This window comes from Pinus tabuliformis, chromosome X (assembly GCF_031772625.1).
Source record: "Pinus tabuliformis cultivar Carrire ecotype Pingquan chromosome X, CPIR1, whole genome shotgun sequence".
Lineage (NCBI taxonomy): Eukaryota > Viridiplantae > Streptophyta > Pinopsida > Pinales > Pinaceae > Pinus > Pinus tabuliformis.
The window spans coordinates 876,471,404-876,492,510 of record NC_142308.1 but is presented as its reverse complement, the minus strand read 5'-3'; the positions used below and the strand labels follow the sequence as shown (position 1 = coordinate 876,492,510).

General features: G+C 38.8%; 1 protein-coding gene across 1 annotated transcript in view; it reads right to left on the bottom strand.

Moving 5' to 3' along the window:
* Positions 1-20,601, bottom strand: part of LOC149142505 (cell division protein FtsZ homolog 1, chloroplastic-like) — a 130,688-nt gene extending 110,087 nt beyond the window's left edge. The window contains exon 1 of the mRNA XM_089446983.1: positions 20,008-20,601. Coding sequence (XP_089303109.1) covers positions 20,008-20,277 — 270 coding nt within the window. The 5' untranslated portion in view covers positions 20,278-20,601. The remainder of the gene's footprint in view (positions 1-20,007) is intronic.
* Positions 20,602-21,107: the final 506 nt, after the last annotated feature.

Sequence of the window (21,107 nt, the reverse complement as noted above, 5' to 3'; positions counted from 1 at the left end):
AAGATTCGACATTTATTCCACATCTTTCTTACAACTATTTTACATTGATTCAGAGTACAAGGGATCCAGTGTGAAAATTGTGAAATGTGATCTACGGACTCTTTTGAGTGATTGGAGTCGCCTTCTGGTTGTGGCCTCAGAACACTTCAAGGTGGCAGGGTGGTGCTAGGGCAAGTTGTGGCTTGTACAGGGCATTGTGGTGTCAATTCAGTTGTAGATGATAAACTAACAGGGCAGTGAAACATCCTTTCCTACAGCAGCTGGTAAACAGAGTATTGGGGCACTCATCAGGTTGTCGCCTGATCTACAAGGCGTTGGGACGTCCCTCTAGTTGTAGTAGGATATTAGGGTTTGGTAGCGTCCAACAGGTTGTGGCTTGTGAATTAAGGGGTCGACGCATCCCTCAGTTGTAGCTGAAATCTTGATGTAATTAATATTTCTTTTAAAGAGAGAAGACAATTACTAGAGAAGCGTTTAGTGGTTTTTGACCCGGAGAGGGTTTTCCACCTAAAAATCTTTGTGTCTATTGTTTTATCTCCCTGCATTGTAGGTGTTGTCTGTTGTTGATTAATGGCAGAAACCATTTCATGCCAATAAGGTGAGCGAAGAACATTGAATGGTATTCCACATCCATAGAGAAACCGGAATTTTTTTGAATCCACATCATTCCTACACCCTTCGTCAAGGAAATCTGATATGGTTCTACGCCTTAAAGGGATGTTTATTCCTATGCTTCCATATCCACTGCCATGGGAGGATGTTGATGGAGTTCTTTATCTATGTGATTGTGGGCTATCATGTTCAAAGTCACCCTTTGATCCTTACATTTATATTAGGCTTCCTCATCTTCCCTTATGTATTTGGCTCTTTGTTGTGTTGTCACACTTACACAAGTTTTGATTCCTACTTGTTTACCTCCATCCCATGGCATTGTCCCACAGAGGTGCTTTCCGGCACAAGGGTATGAACCTTTTTAAGTGTTTTTGCGATGGGGCATGTAAATTTAGTGGTTCCACCTGCTTTCCCTACTTCGGGCCTAGAAACATATTTCCACAATAGGGCTTGGTTTGTGTTCATTTTTGTGCCCTCATCTCCACTCTTCTCTTCCTCCTCACCAAGGTACTCCTCTCCAGGGTTTTCAAATCCACCACTACCCACTTCTTCATCATCTTCATCGTGATCAACCCTCCTTCTTCTACTCTACAACACCATAATAACAAAAAAAGTAACCAACATCAAGAGAATGCCAAGCCATACAGCCATGATGTTTGAAGCTTTGATTCTTTGAACTTTGGTGGAGTTATAATTTCTTTCCTGCAATAAAATGGAGGAATGGGAATGGGAAAGAGAGGAGAACATTTCCATTTAACAATGAACAGATAAAACACAAATGCTAGATTAGAGTCAAGATCCTACCTCTTTGGCCTTCAATCTCAAGCTCCAATCTCCCTTGCAAGCTATACAAGCTCCCAAGCAATCCTCTCAATCTTCCTCCTCAACTCAAACTCCAATTCCAAAAGCCCTCTCTTGCTCTCTCAATGTGCAAATGGTGAATTATGGGAGGGGAGGAGGGCCTTTTATTTATTTTGGTTGTTCCCCTCTGTTACATCCCTATACTACTAGTGTAGCCCCTTATTGTTATTAGTGCAACCCCCTTATTATATTGTTGTGCCCATGTTGTCCCCATATTGTTATTATTGTGCCCCATAGAAGCCTACTATTGTTATTGTTGTGCCCTTACATTATTATTGTTATGTCGGCTCTGATTATATTGTTACCCCTTAAACTCCTATATACAGAAAGGAGGTCTTGTCATTTGTATCATCCAAGAATTGTTCATTTTTGTAATGTAAAGGAGGTTGCCCCCTCAAAGAGGCTTATTTTGAAGTCGTTGATCTATCTCTTCTTCTATTTTGTGAGCTGGTTGCATAACATTTGGTATCAAAGCTTTGGATTCTAGGGTTTCGCTGCTTCAAATAGGTCATCGTGGCATTTTCACTATAACTTTTTTTCTACAAAGTTTCAGAAGCTAAAATTAAAACCCATTTGAGCTGAAATCTTGTTGAACCTTGTGTCCGAATTTCAGATCTTGTCTCGCTATATTTTCAGAGATATGAGCTGAGGAAGTTAGGGTTTTTGCAGGCTCCAGAATTCCATCTCAAACAGGTCATCGTGGAATTTTCACTATAACTTTTTTTCTACAAAACTTCAGAAGCTGAAATTAAAACCCATTTGAGACGAAATCGTACTTAACCTTATGTACAAATTTCAGATCTTGGTTCACTATATTTTCAGAGATAGGATCCAAGGAAGTTAGGATTTTTGCAGGTTCCCGAATTCCATCTCAAACAGATGACCTTGGTAAAATCGTCATAACTCTCTCTCTAAGCATCAAATTCAAATTTCGCAAGTGACAAAAAGAGGACGAACTGTAGTTTTGCTGGGTATCGTTTTCAGGGCCGAAGGTGGAAATAGTGGCACGTGGCACTTCGTACAAGTCCGCTCTACTGAACCTGTCTATAATCAAGTCATTGTGGGAGATTAGGCATAACTCTTTCTTGGAAAATCCAATCTCGATCGGACTTGTGGGGTCGGAAAGAGGACTCATAGGGCTACCAGAGGACGAAATTTCAAAACTTGGGGATCCGAAATTACAAAGTTACAATCGTTTCAATATAGAGCTCCTAAAAGCAAGAAAGAGAATGACTCGAATCAAGAAAATAGAAACATCTAGTAAGCAAAATTGGATGGATGATTTGAAGAATGCGATCGAAGCTAAGATAAATGTCTTTATCTATGGCATGGAAGCTAAGATCGATGGTTTAGAAGCAAAATTTAAAGGCAACATGGAAGATTTGAAGAAAGACATGGAAGGTTTGAAGGAAGGTAGGGCAAAGTTGCTACAAAAAGGGCTTCCTAATGGCGAAAAGGTAGTAGAGGAAACTCATGATGAGAACAAAAAATAAATGTTAATCATGATTTCATAGAATCTAACGTTGGATTGAAGACCCACCATATTCCAGAGATGGATATGAGGAAGTTTGATGGCAAGGATCCAGTAACTTGGATACTACAAATGGAGCAATATTTTATCTACATGATGTGCAACCGCCACAAAAGGTACGTATTGCATCTTTATATTTAGAACCAAATCAATTTGAATGGTATAGAGGGCTTTGTTCTCGTAAACCACTTGTCACCTGGTCAATTTTCACGGAGGAAATGATAGCACATTATGAAGATACAAAGAGCAACACCTTCTTTACCCAATTGATAAATCTCAAACAAAAGGGTTCAATGGCAGAGTATATTGAGACTTCCAAAAATTGAATATAAAAGTAAATGATATTCCAGAGAAGCATAGGATTGAAGTCTTCATAAGAACTTTAAAGGTTAACATCCAACATGAGGTTCGCCTTTGGAAACCTGATTCATTGGAGAAGGCATTCAAGGTGGCAAGAAAAGTTGAAAGAAAAATTATGGCAACAAGGAAGTCTACCATTCACAACTATAAACATGGAAGTGTTGTTGCTCCTAGTATTCCACATCCTACAAGGTTGACACCACAACAATTGGAGGACAAAAGAGCAAAAGGGCTTTGCTACAGTTGTGATAGAAATACACCAAAGGTCATAAGTGTGATGAGAAGAAATTAATTTACATAGCTGGAGAAGAGGAGGAAGAAAAGGAACAAGAAATGTCAAAAGAAGAGGATATACATCAGAAACCAACCCCAGAGAAAGAAGAAATGAATCTGACCATATCTTGTAATGCGTTGACAGGAATTACCGCTCCTCAAACTCTCAAGATAGAAGGACATATCAAGAAGAAAAAGGTAATAGTGTTGATGGATTCGGGTAGTACCCATAATTTTATTCATTGTGAGATAGCCAAGGAATTGAATTGCTTCCTATATCCAGCACTAGTGTCATGTAATGGTTGCAAATGGAGGAATCATAAATTGCTCTGGAAAGTGCCATAATATCAAGCTATCCATGGGAGAATATGTCTTGAATAGTCCAATGCTTTCCATTCCAATGGGTGGTGTTGATGTTGTACTAGGAGTCCAATGGTTACAATCTTTGGGGACGATAGCTTTCAATTTTCAAGAACTTTTCTTGAAATTTTTTTGTGAAGGAAAGGAAGTTGAATTAAGGGGTATCGCAGGGAAACCAGGAAAGATAATTAGCTCTAATAGCATGACAAAGCTTCTAAAGAAAGAACAACGGGGCATAATATGTTCACTACAGGTTCAATAGCGAAATCATCTATTTCTCCAAATCTCCAAAAAGTCTTGGACCATAATTCTAAGGTTCAACCAATGGAAGATCACATCAAGAATCAACAACAAGTTCTCCAACTCTTTAAGGATAACCTCACTTTGGCGCATAATCAAATGAAACAACAGGCAGATCAACATCGCAGCGAAAGAAGTTTTGATGTAGGCGACTGGGTATTTTTACAGCTACAACCAGTGTTGCAGGAATCGCCCCCCCCCCCCGGATCCAAAGGCAGAATCGCGAATCGTACGGAATCGATCCGGAATCCCCACAGGAAGCGCGATTCCGTTTTTGAGGTGGCGCGATTCCGGGTTAAAAAAACGATTCCTGCCATTTGAGGTTGCGGCCCCCCGGAATCGCGGTTCGGGAGGCGATTCGGGCAAGGGGTGGCGCCACGCAACCTGCCCGGAAGCGCACGCCACCCGCACGCCACCCAGGCGCAACCCGCACGCAACCCGCGGAGGCAGCGAATTAAACGTATTTTTTTTTTTATTTCTTTTAAAATTTAACTTAACTAGCATGAGGGGGTGGGTTAGGGTGAGTTTAGGGTGACTTTAGAAAAGAATAAAGCCCCCATTCTCTTCTCATTTTCTCACTTTGAGTTTATGAGAGTTGGAGAAGAGAAGAGAGGAGAGGAGAAGAGAAGAGAGGAAAGGAGAGGAGAAGAGAGGAGAGCTTGGAGGAGTGAAGAAGGAGGAGCTAGGAGAAGGAGGAGGAGCTTGGAGCAAGAGCTTGGAGGACTTCATCTACAAGAGCTAAAGAGGTAAGTTCAAACCCCAAACTCCCTTGTTTTTTTGAAAAAAAAATTGTATTTTTCTCCTCCCTCTCCTACTCTTTCCCATTGTTTCTACTTGCTCCTTTATTTACAGGTTGTCCACCACCTATATCCATATTCCAAGATGGTGTTCTTTTGGCTTCTATGTATCATTCCACTATTGGTTTTAATGATGGCAAGGGTGAGGAATAGAGGGGAAGAGGAAGGGGATGAACTTGGTCCTAATAGTAGTGACCCAATGTATGATGAGGAGGAAGGGTTTGAAGAGGAAGGGGATGAACTTGAAGAGGACACTGAAGCACAAGATGGGAAAGGTACATCGAATCCCTTGTGGAACTATGTGACCAAACTTGAAGGGGGGAAGGGTGGTGGATCTTACAAATGGATGTGCCCTCATGGTTGTCATGGAGGAAAACCATATACGGGTTCATATACCCGTCTGAGGAGGCATCTTTGTGGGGTGCTAGACAGTGATGAAAAAAAGGGTTCTGTGGGGGTAACCATTTGCCCAAACATTTCAAGTGAACAAAGACAAAAATACATCAAAATAGAGATGGCTGCACAACGAAAAAACAAGAAACAAAAAACTCATTCTGAATCAAGTGCAACCTCTAAATTTGGTAGTTGCCCATCTCCTCATGGTACTTTTGCAACCTCTGGAGGTAGAAAAACAATAGGGGATTTCCTTAATGTTGCTGGGAGGGATGATGTGGATGGAAAGATAGTCCGTTTTCTTTGTGCTTGCGGTGTACCATTCAATGTGCTTCGCTCTCCCTATTGGCATGAAATGGTAAAGGCCATCAATGAAGCCCCAAAAGGATACAAGGCCCCCAACTATGAGAAAGCTAGAACAGTGTTATTAGAAAGAGAAAAAGCTAAGGTTCAAAGAGCTTTGACACGTTTTACACATGAGTGGGTGGATTCTGGGGTATCCATTGTATCAGATGGGTGGACAAATATTAGAAACCAACATTTGATAAATGTTCTTGGTGTTTCTTCTAGTGGTGCAGTATTTATTGCATCTCATGACTCCTCCATCAGTGCAACTGCACCAAACATTGCAGATCTCCTATTGAAATCAATCAAAGATGTTGGTCCGAATAATGTGGTTCAAGTGATCACAGATAATGCAGCAAATTGTAAGTTAGCAGGAAAAATTATTGAGCGTACTCATCCACACATCTTTTGGTCTGGATGCCTGGTTCACACATTGAACCTTTTGATGCATGATATTGTGAAACACAAAGATTGTGGGTGGATTGCTGAGGTTTACAGGAAAGGGAAGCAGCTCATTAAATTCATCACAGGGCATACAAGGGTAAACTACTTCTATGGCACTTACTCCAAGTTGCAATTGCTTAAAATTGCAAAGACAAGATTTGCTAGTTATTACCTCACCTTTAGGCGGCTAGTGAGGGTGAGACAAGCTTTAACTAATCTGGTGTGTGCTAAAACATGGGATGAAATTAACACTGACACAGATGGTGCTAATGAAGTCAAGGACACTGTTCTTGACAGTTACTTTTGGTCACAGGTTAAATATGTTTTGCAATTCACCAAACCAATTTATTACATGATCAAGTTTGCAGATTCAGATCGACCAGTAATTGGGGAGGTGTATGAGCAAATGGATAGCATGTTGGGGCAGATTAAAGACATTGTTGAGCCTAGAGATACCACCTTGTACAATTATATTCGTGAAGAGGTGGAAAAACGATGGGATATGCTAAATGTTCCATTGCATGCATTAGCATATGTTTTGACACCTAAATACTATCATCCATCATGGCTTTCAAAACCAGCACCTGGGGGGGGAGTCAGGAAAAAACCACACCAAGATAAAGAGGTTCACGAAAAATATATGGCTGCATTGAGTAGATTAATCCTTGATAATGAGGAGGCTGCATTGGTACGGAGACAGGTGAGCAACTATACGAGCAACACTGGTCCATTTGGGAGCATGCATGCAATTCAAGATCGAGAGCATTTTTCTGCTCTTGAGTGGTGGAACATGCATGGAGGGCCTACTCCACTTCTACAGAGTTTGGCATTGCGGGTGCTATCACAGGTGGTAAACACTTCTTCTGCAGAGAGGTGTTGGAGCTCTTATTCTTTCATCCACAGTGTTAAAAGGAACAGGTTGAATTTAGACCGGGCAGAGAGCTTGGTTTATGTTCATTACAACTTGCGATTGTTGTCCCATTACTGTGAAGATGCAAAGTCTAATAAAGACTTGTTGACTTGGGACAAGAATCCAGAGGAGCCCAATTTGGAGGATGGAGTGTTGCGACTAGAGCAATTAGAGGATTCTCTTATCCAGGTATGTCCATTGTGGTATGAATTTTCCAATTTTCCCTTATAAAGCATTTCTCTAATTCATGTTTTTAATTTTTTTGTTAACTAGTGTTTTTTTTTTGCATGAATTTTTTGAGCGATTCTAGGATGATGACACGGGTGTTGATATGCCACCACCCCCACCCCCATCTGGTCCCTTGGTTTCTAGGTTCCATGGTTCAACACCAACGGCAGGGGGTTCTTCTTCATCAGTTCCAGTGCCACGACTTACACAGGGACCATCTTCTTCATTGCCACCACGTGGAGGCCTGCCATCACGTTCTATTCATGGTGGAAGGAGGAGAGATTAGTAGATATATTCACAATCTACTTCTTTTTGTCATAGATTACTCATTAGACTTGTAGACTTGTGAATTTGAATTTTGAACCTTTTTGGCTTGGCGGTGACCAAGTGACATATTTTGTAAACATTATTATTTGAATTTTGGACATGACAAATGTTGACAGTTGCTCACTTGCTAGATAAATCATAATATGCTCTATGTTTTATGTTTTATAATATGCTTAAATGTTTTATGTTTTATAATATGCTTAAAAATTTGATGTATGTTTGTAATAGCTAGAATATAGATGATTGTTGTACATACTAGTAACTACAATGGAATCATGGATGCCATATCTATCTTGATTTATGCAAAAATATGCATGTTTTCATGTCTTCTACAATTAATTTGGTATTTGGGATGTTTGGTTTGAGTATAAATGCAAAAAAATATAAAAATATATATATATATAGCAGACGCTTCCGCGGACGCTTCGCTTCCTAGATTTTTGGAAAATGACGCTTCCGCGCTTCCGCTTCGCTCCCGCTTCGTGCAACATTGGCTACAACCATACAAACAAATGTCCCTCAAGCAAGCTAAGAAGGATAATAAATTATCACCAAAGTACTATGGTCCTTACAAGGTGTTGCAAAAGATTGGTACTATGGCATACAAATTGGAGCTTCCTGCATCTTCCCGAGTGCACCCAGTTTTCCATGTTTCATGCTTAAAGAAGGTTATAGGTGACAAGTTCCCAGTTCAAACAATATTGTCGGAACTTGACTAGGAAGGAAAAATCATAGTGGAACCTGAAGCAATGACAGAAACAAGAACCCGACAGCGACGAAATTGATTAATTTCAGAGTATCCCATCAAGTGGATTCACATGGGAGGATGAAAATTTTGTACAGAAGCATCCAGAACTACTCAAGCGTTGAGGAAAACACTTTTTTAAGGAGAGGGGCATGTTAGGTCCATATACTACTAGTGTAGCCCCTTATTGTTATTAGTGCAACCCCCTTATTGTATTGTTGCACCCATGTAGTCCCCATATTGTTATTATTGTGACCCATAGAAGCCCACTATTGTTATTGTCGTACCCTTACATTATTATTGTTATGTCGGCTCTAATTATATTGTGACCCCTTAGACTCTTATATATAGAAAGGAGGTCTTGTCATTTGTATCATCCAAGAATTGTTCATTTGTGTAATGTAAAGGAGGTTGCCCCCTCGAAGAGGCTTATTTTGAAGTTGTTGATCTATCTCTTCTTCTATTTTGTGAGCCGGTTGCATAACATTGATCAACCCTTCTTCTACTCTACAACACCATAATAACAAAAAAAGAAACCAACATCAAGAGAATTCCAAGCCATACAGCCATGATGTTTGAAGCTTTGATTCTTTGAACTTTGGTGGAGTTATAGTTTCTTTCCTGCAATAAAATGGAGGAATGGGAATAGGAAAGAGAGAAGAGAACATTTCCATTTAACAATGAACATATAAAAAACACAAATGCTAGATTAGAGTCAAGATCCTACCTCTTTGGCCTTCAATCTCAAGCTCCAATCTCCCTTGCAAGCTCCTCAAGCTCCCTTGCAAGCTCCTCAAGCTCCTCTCAATCTTTCTCTCAATCTTCCTCCTCAACTCAAGCTCCAATTCCAAAATCCCTCTCTTGCTCTCTCAATGTGCGAATGGTGAATTATGGGAGGGGAGGAGGGCCTTTTATTTCTTTTGGTTGTTCCCCTCCCTCCCTAGGGAGCGATTTTTTTAAGGAGGAAGCGACTGCTCCCACCTTAAAAAAATCGCTCCCGAAGCGAACGGGAGCTGTCAGGGAGCGAATGATCCTCGGCCACTCCCTAGTTCACTCCCGAAAAATCAAGGAGCAGTTTTTTTCAAGGAAGCGTCCTCCTGAAATTCGCTCCCCTGCAACCCTAGTCCAGACAAGTCTGTCTTGGCGGCCTTAATGAGATCAACCTCAGGTCAAGTCTTAGAATATTAAGAAAAGATTTATGCCTATAGATTTTGGTCAAACTTCATCAATTTGTAATTAGGACTTCAATATCATGACTCATCAAACTTTGTTGGCAATAGAGATGTTATTTCCAGTTGGGTCCTTGTCCAAGTTCTTGAACCTCTGATTTGTCCAATATGCTTAAGCAGGTACTTTCACCACAATCAATAAGTAATCTTGTTGATTCTCAACAACTTCAAATCTTGATCTGATTCTACCATCCTTCCAGGTTTTGATCGGACTTCTTTGAGGTCAGTCTTGCACTAAATGCATGCTCAACAATTTTCTTACAGTAGAATAACTTCCTCAAGATAACTTTGTTGGACTACTAACTAGGATCTAAGATTTCTTGGCCCTTTCAAGGCCTGCAGCCTAGTCTGCCCAGTTTCTATCTTGATTATCAGCCTTAAGGCCCTCTTGAGGTCAACCCTAAGGCCTCTCATCTTCTTGCAATCAGCCCTGAAGCCTTTTTGCCCTCAAACAGAACTTTGATGTTTGGTTTGACGTAATACTTCAAGGATCATGTCATTTTTGTAAGGTGTGAAGGAGCCATGAAACTTCTTAGGAATCCAGAGCCAAAAACTAGTTGCTTCAAGTCTCTTTAATGATTGTTCTTTGACCTTCGCTCTGATTCGATGTTGATTTTGACAACAACTTCTAATCTGATAATTACTTCTCATGATTTCTTAGTTAAAACTTAAATCATTCTTGTATTCACATTCATCATTAAGCAATTACACAAAAGATATCAACAATAAAATAAATATTGACAGTAGGATCATAAAGAGACGGCCAAACAAGAGACACAAATATTTACCTTGGGAAAACCCTCTTCTAGGGAAAAACTCAACAACCTTTTCTTAGAAAAATTATTTAGTTCAACAAGAGATACAATCTGATCTTTTCCAATCAAAACAATGTCAAACTAGCCAGCAATAAAACCCTAGACAAACAGAGATAAATAGCTTCAGAAATTTGGTATGCCACAGAAATTTGATTTGCGTTAGAGATTCATTTTTCCCATAAACTCGATCTAGCCATAAACTCAATCTATTCTCCTTCACATGAACAGAAGTCTAATATGTATGTGAAAAAGTGATCAAAAATTGGTGTGGAAGAGGAGGACGAAATAGCCTTTATATAGTGTCTTAATGAGCTTGAATAAGTGTGTCAAAGGGGTAGACCAACTTGAAGCTTTTGGTCACAAAAATTTCATTTCAAAAATTTATTTCCCTCCTTTTGAAGCTGACTTGAAATTCAGTTCATATTTATCATTTTTCTTTATATTTTGAGGACTAGAATAAATTATGATGACCGACCATAGCTAAAAAAATTCAACAGTTTTGACTCATGTCCTACTTGCAAGACACGAGTTTGAGTCAAACTCGTGTCAAACAAGAGCCCTACTCGTGTCCTACAATTTGGACACGTGTTCAGTGAAAAAGTAGCCCACGGCCTCTCATTATCAATTTTTTGCCTCATTCTCATGCAATTCAATCACAAGTTTGAAGCTCTCAGAGGTTTTGGAGTGCAACTAAGGGCGATTGAGCAATGTTAAAAGGGATTCCAACTGTTGGGAAGTGGAAATGTCCAAGCCCTACTAATGTTATTTAATTAACAATAATGTTAAATTCTTAAAGTAAAATTTGTTCCAACCTCATTGGTTCATATGGAGAAAGTAGAATTTTAGATCCCACTCAAAATCCAATGGACTTAACAGTTTTTAGGTGATTTAGGGGATTGAGTTTCCATTTGAATTTGTCATGTATGAGGGTATGGAACTAGCATTTAATCAAGAGCACCAAGCCCTCTATATACCTCGATGTTGGTCGTAGTGATTGTTGAACTCCTCTGTCATGACCCTAGTAAAAATGTACTCATCACTCAAACAAAATCTCGATTTGACATGTTAAGCTTTTTCTATCTTATTTTTAATGCATAGAGGGTGATATTGATGATGAGGATCCCAATATTGGCAATGATTTTCATGATATGTAGTACTAGTTTTTGTTGTAGCATGACTTTTTTTTTAAATCTATGAGCCTCTTTGTCGATGTATTTTTGGTTCAGAGATGAATTGCACTCGGTGCAATTTTGGCTATATGCACTAGTTGTATGATTGAATCTATATCATCATCATGCAAATGTTTTATTTTCTAAATTGAATCATTCACTGTATTTCACTTTTTTTTTGTAATTCATTAATTTGTTATATGTGTGTCTGTGTGTCCTCCATGTCTTGTTTCAAATGTCCTTGTGTCACGTGTCGGATACTTGTATTTTCATGTCCTCTGTGTCCCATGTCATTATGTCATGTGACTTAGCTTGAAGGCAATTGTATTATGTATTTTTCCCATCCATTTCCCTACTAAACTCACACATTAAGGAGCATCTATTACCATACTAATTTGGTCAACATGTACCAAGTTAGGTAATCAGCAATTTACACTACTTTTTCCTCATCCAAGCCAGTGACTCAGATCATTTATGAAACCCTTAACTAATAATGGCTTATTACCAAAGCATTTTTTCATTAAAAAACCCTGGTTTCCTTCTTGATCATAGATTTATTTCACTAAATCCACTTTTTTTCTTCACAAAATCTTGGTTTCCTTATCCATCACAAGTTTCCTTCACTAAACCCACAATCAAGATGATGATTGCTTTTAACAACTAAAAAGCCACGATCAAGCCTAAACATGAGGAAAAGTAAAAAAAAAATCATGATTTTCCAATTCAAAGTGGAGTGAATATACTGGTGCTGCTTATATGGCTCCCATTCAACCCTTGCCAAGAAAATCATTCTCACAAAACCACCTTTCTCCCATATAAATAGGAAGTGAAGGGAAGATAGAAAGCACCTTGAAGTCAAAGAATCTTAGTTGGAGTGGTTTGTGTTGAAAACTGTAACTAGATTCGGTCTTCATAATGACATGTGTAATAGTGATTTTATGTAATTGATGTAAAGAAGAAGAAAAAAATATTATTGTAATGCTTGTCTCATGGGTTTCATGAGTAAGGAATTTTATTTTTAGTTATGGCTCCCATTGTGAGCCTTTAGGTTTTGTCATCTAGTCATAAGAGTCAACTTGAGTCAATGTCATGTATGAAGGACCCTTCTTGGGCATGTTACATATTTGTCTAAATCTTTAAAAGAGTCAAGACCCTCCAAAACAAGCACAAGCATCTCCTAGCAAGTCCGATTTAAATAAAGTGATGAAACCTCTCCAAAAGTCACGTCGGCCTAACTCACTGTCAAGTCGGCTTATTATCATGAGCAACAACTGTAAATAGGGCAGTTCGGCTTCATTTCAGAGACAAAATTTCGGTGAAGAGGAAATCTGCAATAGGAAGAGCGAGCATCATCCAGAAGAAAGCCTCATAGCCAGCGAGAAGAAGGAAGGAAGAGTGAAGATGTTTCAAGTCTGTTTCAGGGTTGTTTTACTGTCACACGTGCGAAGTAGAGAGGGATCATCTGCTTCAGGAAAGGCCGAAAATATTGCAAACCTCTAAGGCAACCGAATTCAGGAAGAAGTCAATCCAAAAGGTAGCTAAGCTTAAGGAAGAAAGTCTCCTTCTAGAGCGAGGAAGATAAAGGGTCAAAGTTGGTCAAACACATGTGCTAGGGTTTCTGAAATAGAGACAAGGAGTGCAGTGCTGAACCAAGGACCAAAAATCTAAAGTATAGCTAAAGTACAAAGAAGACAAACAGTTGAATCAAGTGTTGACTTGGGTATAAAAGAGAAACAGTGAAATGGAACTTGTGTCTTGGTCTTGGAGTGGCAAATAGGTCAAGGGTCTTGGTCTTGGTATTTGTCAATTGGAGTCCCTATAAGAAGAAGAATTTGTTCAGGTTTTCCTCTCAAGTGGGAGAGATTTTGGCCCTAGTTGATAGCCTATATTTTGTGTCTCTTGTCTCTTTATGGTTTATGCATTGGTAGTTGTTTGATGAAGAATAACATTATAATAACATAAGTAAAAGAAGATCCTAATCTAAGAAGTAAAAAGCATTCACAAGCAGTTATCAATAGAAGAGAAATCACTTAATCTCGATGCCCTAGATTTCTCAACATGGTATCAGAGCTAAGGTGACTAAGTCAAGGAAGGGCATCTTATCAAGGGACACTCAAGGATCAAATCTCGAGGAAGGCATCAAAGCGAAGATCATCTTGAAGTCAAGATCTACAAAGGAAGCATCATAACCCTAGATCAAAGAAGAAATCTACACCAAAAGAAGTCTTGGGATCATCATCAAGAAAGGAAGACCAAGACCCTACATCTACTCAAGTTGAAGAGATCTACGAATCAAGGTAAGCTTGAAGTTTATTCATCCAAGAAGAAGCACTTCAAGATCAAGATTATATCATCATCTTGAAGAAAGTAAAAACCCTAGATCAATCAAAGAAGCATTCCTGGGATCTGCTCTCAATCATTTTGAAGTTGAAGTATCTTGAAGACTATTTATCCAAAGGAAGCTAGATCAAAAGATGTTATCATCAAGGCTCTAAGGCAATCTCTCTCTCGTTGAAACAAGATTCTTACCATTGAATACATCATCAAGAAGTCATCATTGATCTTCATCAACAACGACTCCACCATCAAATGGTCCAAAGGATCTCCCTCTCTGTGAGATCAAGGATCATTATTGAAAAAAACTATCTTCTTCAAGGAGAAGTTTTCTATTCTCTATATCATCATCAACATCAAGGAAGCAGCAAGGAGAAGGAGCATCCTATCAAGTAAGTATATTTATGTCCACATCTGAATCTGTCAAAATGTATTTTTGCAAGGAAAGCCACAAATTGGTTGGGGCTTCAAAGTTCAAACTATCTTGCATGGAAGAAAAGGACAAATCTGAATCTCATTGAAAATGAGGTTATGGGACATGTCAATGGATCTATAACTAAACCAAGAAAGGAAGATGCTCAAGCTCTTGCAAAGTATATGAAAGGGGAATTTAGGGCTCAAAGGATTCTCATAGAATCCATCAAGGATCCCCTGATCCCATATGTATCAAAACTCGAAACTTCAAAAGAAATCTATGACAAACTGGTAGAGTTGTATTATGTAAGCACTGTTGGAGAAGTCATCTCGTTAAGGTGAGAACTCTACAAGCTGAAGACATCAAGGGGAGATGGAATAGCCTCATACTTTATGAGGATATCTGAAATCAGGGATCAACTTCAAGATCTGGGAGAAGTCATGTCTGATAGAAAAATGACTACAGTTGTACTAAATGCACTAACGGAGGAGTGGGATAACTTTACGTCAAGTATTTATGGGAAGAAAGAAGCTACTCCATTCCAGGATCTATGGTCTCTGTGTGGGATTGAAGAATCTAGACTAAAGGCCAAATCTGATGTGGGAGCAGGTAAGCAAAATCAAGCTTATGCTACAATGACAAGAAGAAAGGAAAAATTTGGGAAGTTTGGTTCTCAGAAAAAGAAAAAGGACATGGCTAAGATTCAATGCTATGGGTGTCAAGAATATGGACACTACAAAAGAGATTATCCTAAGATCAAGAAGGGCAATAACAAAAGAGGAAGAGAAGAAGCCCATATCACCGAAGAAGTGGAGGAAGCTGAGAAGAAAAAGTCCAAGAAAGAGGAAGTAAGAGACCTCTACTATCACTGAGATAGTCTTCCTCACTTAAGTTCTTTTCAAGTTCCTAATTCTTTTGTTGTAAGATATGGCTATTATGATTCACTAAGAAAAATGATGGGATGCATCATGGCATCATAGAAGCATTGAAAGCAAGAGCTCGGGACATCATCATAGAGAAGCATGAAAGATGGTTGAAATTGAAATCTATGGCATTCAACTCTAAAGGATATAGCTCTTGGGAACCTTATTGGAAAACATAAGTGGCACTTATGGAGAGAAAAAAAGTCATCTGGGACAAAGCTCATCATACATTAGTCAAAAGGAAACATCTGTTGGATGGGGATACTCTAGATCCTCAAGATTCTCTGATGGAATCTTCATTGAAAGGTTCACCGATCAAGAGGGGAAGCAAGTGTTTCATCAAGAATTCCAAACTTGTGGAATTCATGGGATGATGGTATGATGACATAAAAGATGAAGCAGATCAAGGGATTGAAGCTCTTTTCAATCAAGGAAGCTGTTGAAGGAAGTCTGGATGACATAAATAAAAATGAGGTATGTATGCTTGTATTCGATATTGTAAAGTCATGTCATGTGGTTGCAGGTAACATGGATCAATGCTCTATCTTGAGAGCATGATCAAAAGAAAAACGATCTCCTCCTTCAAAGGGATGCAGCAATGCATGGGTCACACATTCACTAGATGAAATCAAAATAACATGTCCTAATATATAATATGAGGTGGTTGACAACAATTAAAGGAAATTCTAATTGGAAATTCCTGGGAATGAAATGTGTGAAGAAAGAAAGGACGAGATCATGGGATATGCAAGCCATGGAAAAGGCAATCAACGTCCAAAGACCAAGAGATCTGACTAGGATATCTCCATGAAAGATATGAAGACTCAGATGGAGTCTGAAGAAGAAAGAGACCCTTGACAATATATATATATATATATATATATATATCTTTGGGAGATGTGTCGATATGTATGCAGGATGTTGATGCGAACTAGAAGATGTCAAGGTGAAAGACCATCACAAAGGTAATTTTGATTTAAGTGTTCATTTCTTATTTTTGAGCAAATATCTGGATGGGCTTATGCAGGGTTGCCGAGGGGAGATCTATGGATATCTTCCACCATCGATGCCAGAAACATGGCATGAAGGAAGGCCAGATACGAACTGATGGATCACTTTCCAATGATGACTTGACTGACTCATGGATGAAAGTGATGAATGGTTTGTGCCCTATGAAGAAGTCCCAAATATGAAGGCTCCTAAATAACGAAAAGAAGTTCATGACATCGTGAGGAGGAGATCTTCAAGCAGCCTGGTTGTCCCATCATCTCCACCTAAGGAGCTGTTGTAGGTCCCTAATTAAGAGGGAGCCTGGAAACAAGTTTCTTACTTAGAAGCAAAATTCCTAAGCCAAGAAGGAGCTTAGGTACATTCCTTCCATAGGAATGAGTAGATTCCTTTATTGGAATAGATATGTCCTCCCTAATTAAGAGGGAGAGATAGACACATCATTCTTGTCTTCACTTGGGAAGACATAATGGAGGATTGGATAAACATCAAGCATCTGATACTCTTTGAGGATGAGTTAGGGCTTCCAAGATAAGAGTAGTCGTAGAGGACCAATATTCTTTTTGGACTGGGAATCCAAGATAAGAATAGTCCTAGTGGAACACACCCTGAGAACCTGGGTGGGGTATGTTCCAAGAGAGAAAATGATGAGGGTGTCTATACATCATTGGTCTCGCTAGCATTGAGCTCAAATCTCGTGGAGAGATAGAGTTGTTAGTCAAGGCCTTACTATGTTACAATGTTGGTTGATATGATGCTAAACAGATAGGTTACCAATCCGACTCTTCTTATGAGAATTCTTCAGATTGAGAATGACCAAAGTACCAGTATGAATACCTCCCTAGTTAATAGGGAGTGTTGAAAAGTGTAACTAGGTTCAGTCTTCATAATGACATGTGTAATAGTGATTTTATGTACTTGATGTAAGGAAGAAAAATAAAATTATTATTGTAATGCTTGTCTCATGGGTTTCATGAGCAAGGAATTTTATTTTTAGTTATGGCTTCCCTTGTGAGCCTTTAGGTTTTGTCATCTAGTCATAAAATTCAACTTGAGTCAATGTCATGTATGAAGGACCCTTCGTGGGCATGTTACATATTTGTACAAATCTTTAAAAGAGTCAAAAGACCCTCCAAGACAAGCACAAGCATCTCCTAGCAAGTCGGCTTTAAATAAAGTGATGAAACCTCTCCAAAAGTCATGTCGGCCTAACTCACTGTCAAGTCGGCTTATTATCATGTGCAACAACTATAAATAGGGCAGCTCGGCTTCATTTTAGAGACAGAATTTCGATGAAGAGGAGGTTTTCAGTAGGAAGTGCGAGAATCATCCAGAAGAGAGCCTCATAGCCAGCGAGAAGAAGGAAGGAAGAGCGAAGGTGTTTCAGGTTTGTTTCAGGGTTGTTTCATTGTCACACGTGCGAAGTAGAGAAGGATCATTTGCTTCAGGAAAGGCCGAAAATATTGCAGACCTCTAAGGCAACCAAATTCAAGAAGAAGTCAAGCCAAAAGGTAGTCGAGTTGAAGGAAGAAAGTCTCCTTCTAGAACGAGGAAGATAAAGGGTCAAAGTTGGTCAAGCACGTATGCTAGGGTTTCTGAAATAGAGACAAGGAGCGTAGTGATGAACCAAGGACCGAAAATCTGAAGTATAGCCGAAGTACATAGAAGGCAAGCAGTTGAATCAAGTGTTGACTTGGGTACAAAGAGAAACAGTAAAAGGGAATTTGTGTCTTGGTCTTGGAGTGGCAGATAGGTCAAGGGTCTTGGTGTATTCGTCAATTGGAGTCTCTATAAGAAAAAGAATTTGTTCGGGTTTTCCTCTCAAGTGGGAGAGGTTTTGGCCTTGGCTAATAGCCTATATTTTGTGTCTCTTGTCTCGTTATGGTTTATGCATTGGTAGTTGTTTGATGAAGAATAACACTATAATAACATAAGTAAAAGAAGGTCCTAATCTAAGAAGTAAAAAGCATTCATACGCAGTTATCAATATAAGAGAAATCACTTAATCTCAATGCCCTAGATTTCTCAACAGTTTGATGAACAATTTGTGCCCACGGGGGGTAGCTCAATTGGCAATCACTGTGTTATGAAGTATTATGTAAACCATGAGATTCAAGGTTCAAATCCTCTATGGGTCAAGCCAACAAAAAAATACCTTGATCCGTGGTAAATTTATGTTGTCACAACCCCATCCATAAAGAGTTTTGAGGGTTTTTATGCAATAACCATCTACTTTGCTCAGATCTAGGCGAGGAACATTGCAATCTTAAGAGGATTGAGGGCAACCAGGAATCAGCGAAGAGAAACTCCTCCTTGAGCAAGGAAATTATCAACAGCCCCAAGTAGGTATCATGCTTGTATATCTTTCTTGAAATAGTTAAGATCTCTACTCTTCTCTCCCCTCCCTCCCACATATCTTGGGTTCAGAATGTGATTATCGAATTTGCATTTATGTTATTGATAGTCATTAGATCAATTCTTGTAAATTCAATCAGCTGCCTAAGTTTACTTTCTAATTGTTCCAAGTAGATAGTTACATTTTAATAGAGAAGATTATTATGGTCATTTGAATTGAGTAAGGTAACATTTGAATTAAGCAAGGTAGTATGTGTTTCTAGGTGTGGAGATCTTTCAGAAATCGTAGCCGCTAGACAATCTCTCTTCCAAACCACCTACTAGCAAATCAATAGAAAGATTTCTAAACATCACTACATGTTCCATTCTCAATTATTTTTCCAGATCGCTTGCATTTTCTAATTGAAACTAAATTTTAAAAGCAAAAAGAGCATTTTGGATCTGTGCTCTGTCTTGGGTTAACAACCAACCCAATGGAAATATATTCACTCGTCTCTGCAATATTTTCCATAACAGCCTTCAATCACTGAATTGCGCCACTTATACCTGACTTTGCTCCAGATAATAACAAATTCTCTAAAACTTAAACTCTTGTTTCTTTGAACAAAGCAAGATCTCATTAGCTTTCATAGTTGATAATCTCATAACTTGCTTTTTATAAAGGGCCATATAGGATTATGTTTTAGATTGATAAAGGTTGTTTAGTGCGGTTTTCCCAAAGTTTAACGTATTCAGCAACTTCAAAGAATTAATGTTAAAAATCTAAACAAAAAGATAAAACCTTTATTCATTGATGGCAATATCAATCAAGCATTTGTGACATTTATGCAGGCGTATAGTTATATGAAATTATTCATCTTTCTATGACAGCCCGGTTTGAACTTTGCCTTCAGGATGAATTTCCAATAGTTCATTAATGCTGAACAATTCAATCACTGGGGTTGTTAAACTCAATAGTAAAGTTTTGAACTGTTGAACCTTGAAAACTCGCAGCTATTGCTGTTGGTGACTGCTCATAAACTTCAGCCACAAATTTATTGTGTCTTTACAAGTGACGATGAAAATCGGCCGTTAAATCCATGTGAAGGACGGCAATCTGAATTTATGGTTAAAGGGGAAATGTGGGTTATGACGTGGGTAAACCGTAACAGTTGAAATTATTTTAAGCATTCACAAAATGGGATTTGGCCAGGAGATCCCTGGGTCAATTCCAATGGAATCATACCACTAAAAACGCACATAGAAAGGCGGTGGTCTGAGCGAAGAAAAATACCTGGAGTCCGCCTCGAATCATTCGATTGACAGCATTGTTTCCTCCTCCGCCGATTCCCACGACTTTGATTCGAGCAGAGTCCATCGCAATCAGTTGTGAATTCGAATTTACACAAACACTTGTCCTTCTTCTTCTTTTACTTCCTGTCCATTGTATCGAATTGGGGAATGAAAGAGATGAGGAAAAATGGGTAAGAAAGCCATGGCGGCCAAAAACTTCATGTGCGAGAGGTGCACGAGAGCAATAAGACAAGGTCGACGCCAGTGCCATGGCAATGGATTACAGGAGCAGCAGTGCGTTGTTTCCTTGCAGCCTGCTTCTGTGTTTTTTGGGAGATGGGCATGCAAATGCTCGCGTTCGTGTCATGTCGAGTCATGAGATAATAATATCATATGTTTCGAAATTTCGCAAGAATTCATGTTACACCAACTTAATTACCATTCACTTCTCAAATACAGTAGAATAAAACACAAGCTCCGTGCGACTGATAAGAACAGATTAATCCCGCTGCAAGTGAAAAAATTGTTAATTATTGGTTGGTGGTAATGAGGTGTTGCTAGTAGCTTTTTCAGACCAAAAATCTAGAGTGCTAGCTAAACAGCGTCATATGAAGTCGAGGAAGTCGATTTTATTTTCAGGGCTATTATGTGAGGGGCCGTTGTTTAAATGGGAATTTTTTGGAGCACTGTCAAGAAAATCGATAGATCACTTAGGAGGAGGTATGGGTTAAGGGATTGTCGCCTAATGCAATTGCTCACAAGTATGCTTAGGAGGTATGTGTTAAGTAAGGGCTCACAAGTATGCTTAGGAGGAGGTATGAGGTATGGGTTGCTTAGGAGGAGGTATGGGTTAAGTAAGGGATTGTTGTGAGAAGTTATAAAATGTATTGTTCAGACACTTTTTGTATAAAAATTATTAATTCAAAATTCCATAAATTCAGTTAATAAAAACAATTTTAAATTGGAATAAAAATACATTTAAATTATTAACTGTTATAATAAAAAATTATTGAGATATAATGGTTTTTTAGAAAATTATATATTTTCAATATGTAATTTTTTATAATTGTACATTTTAAGAAAGAATAATACCTCTTTTTT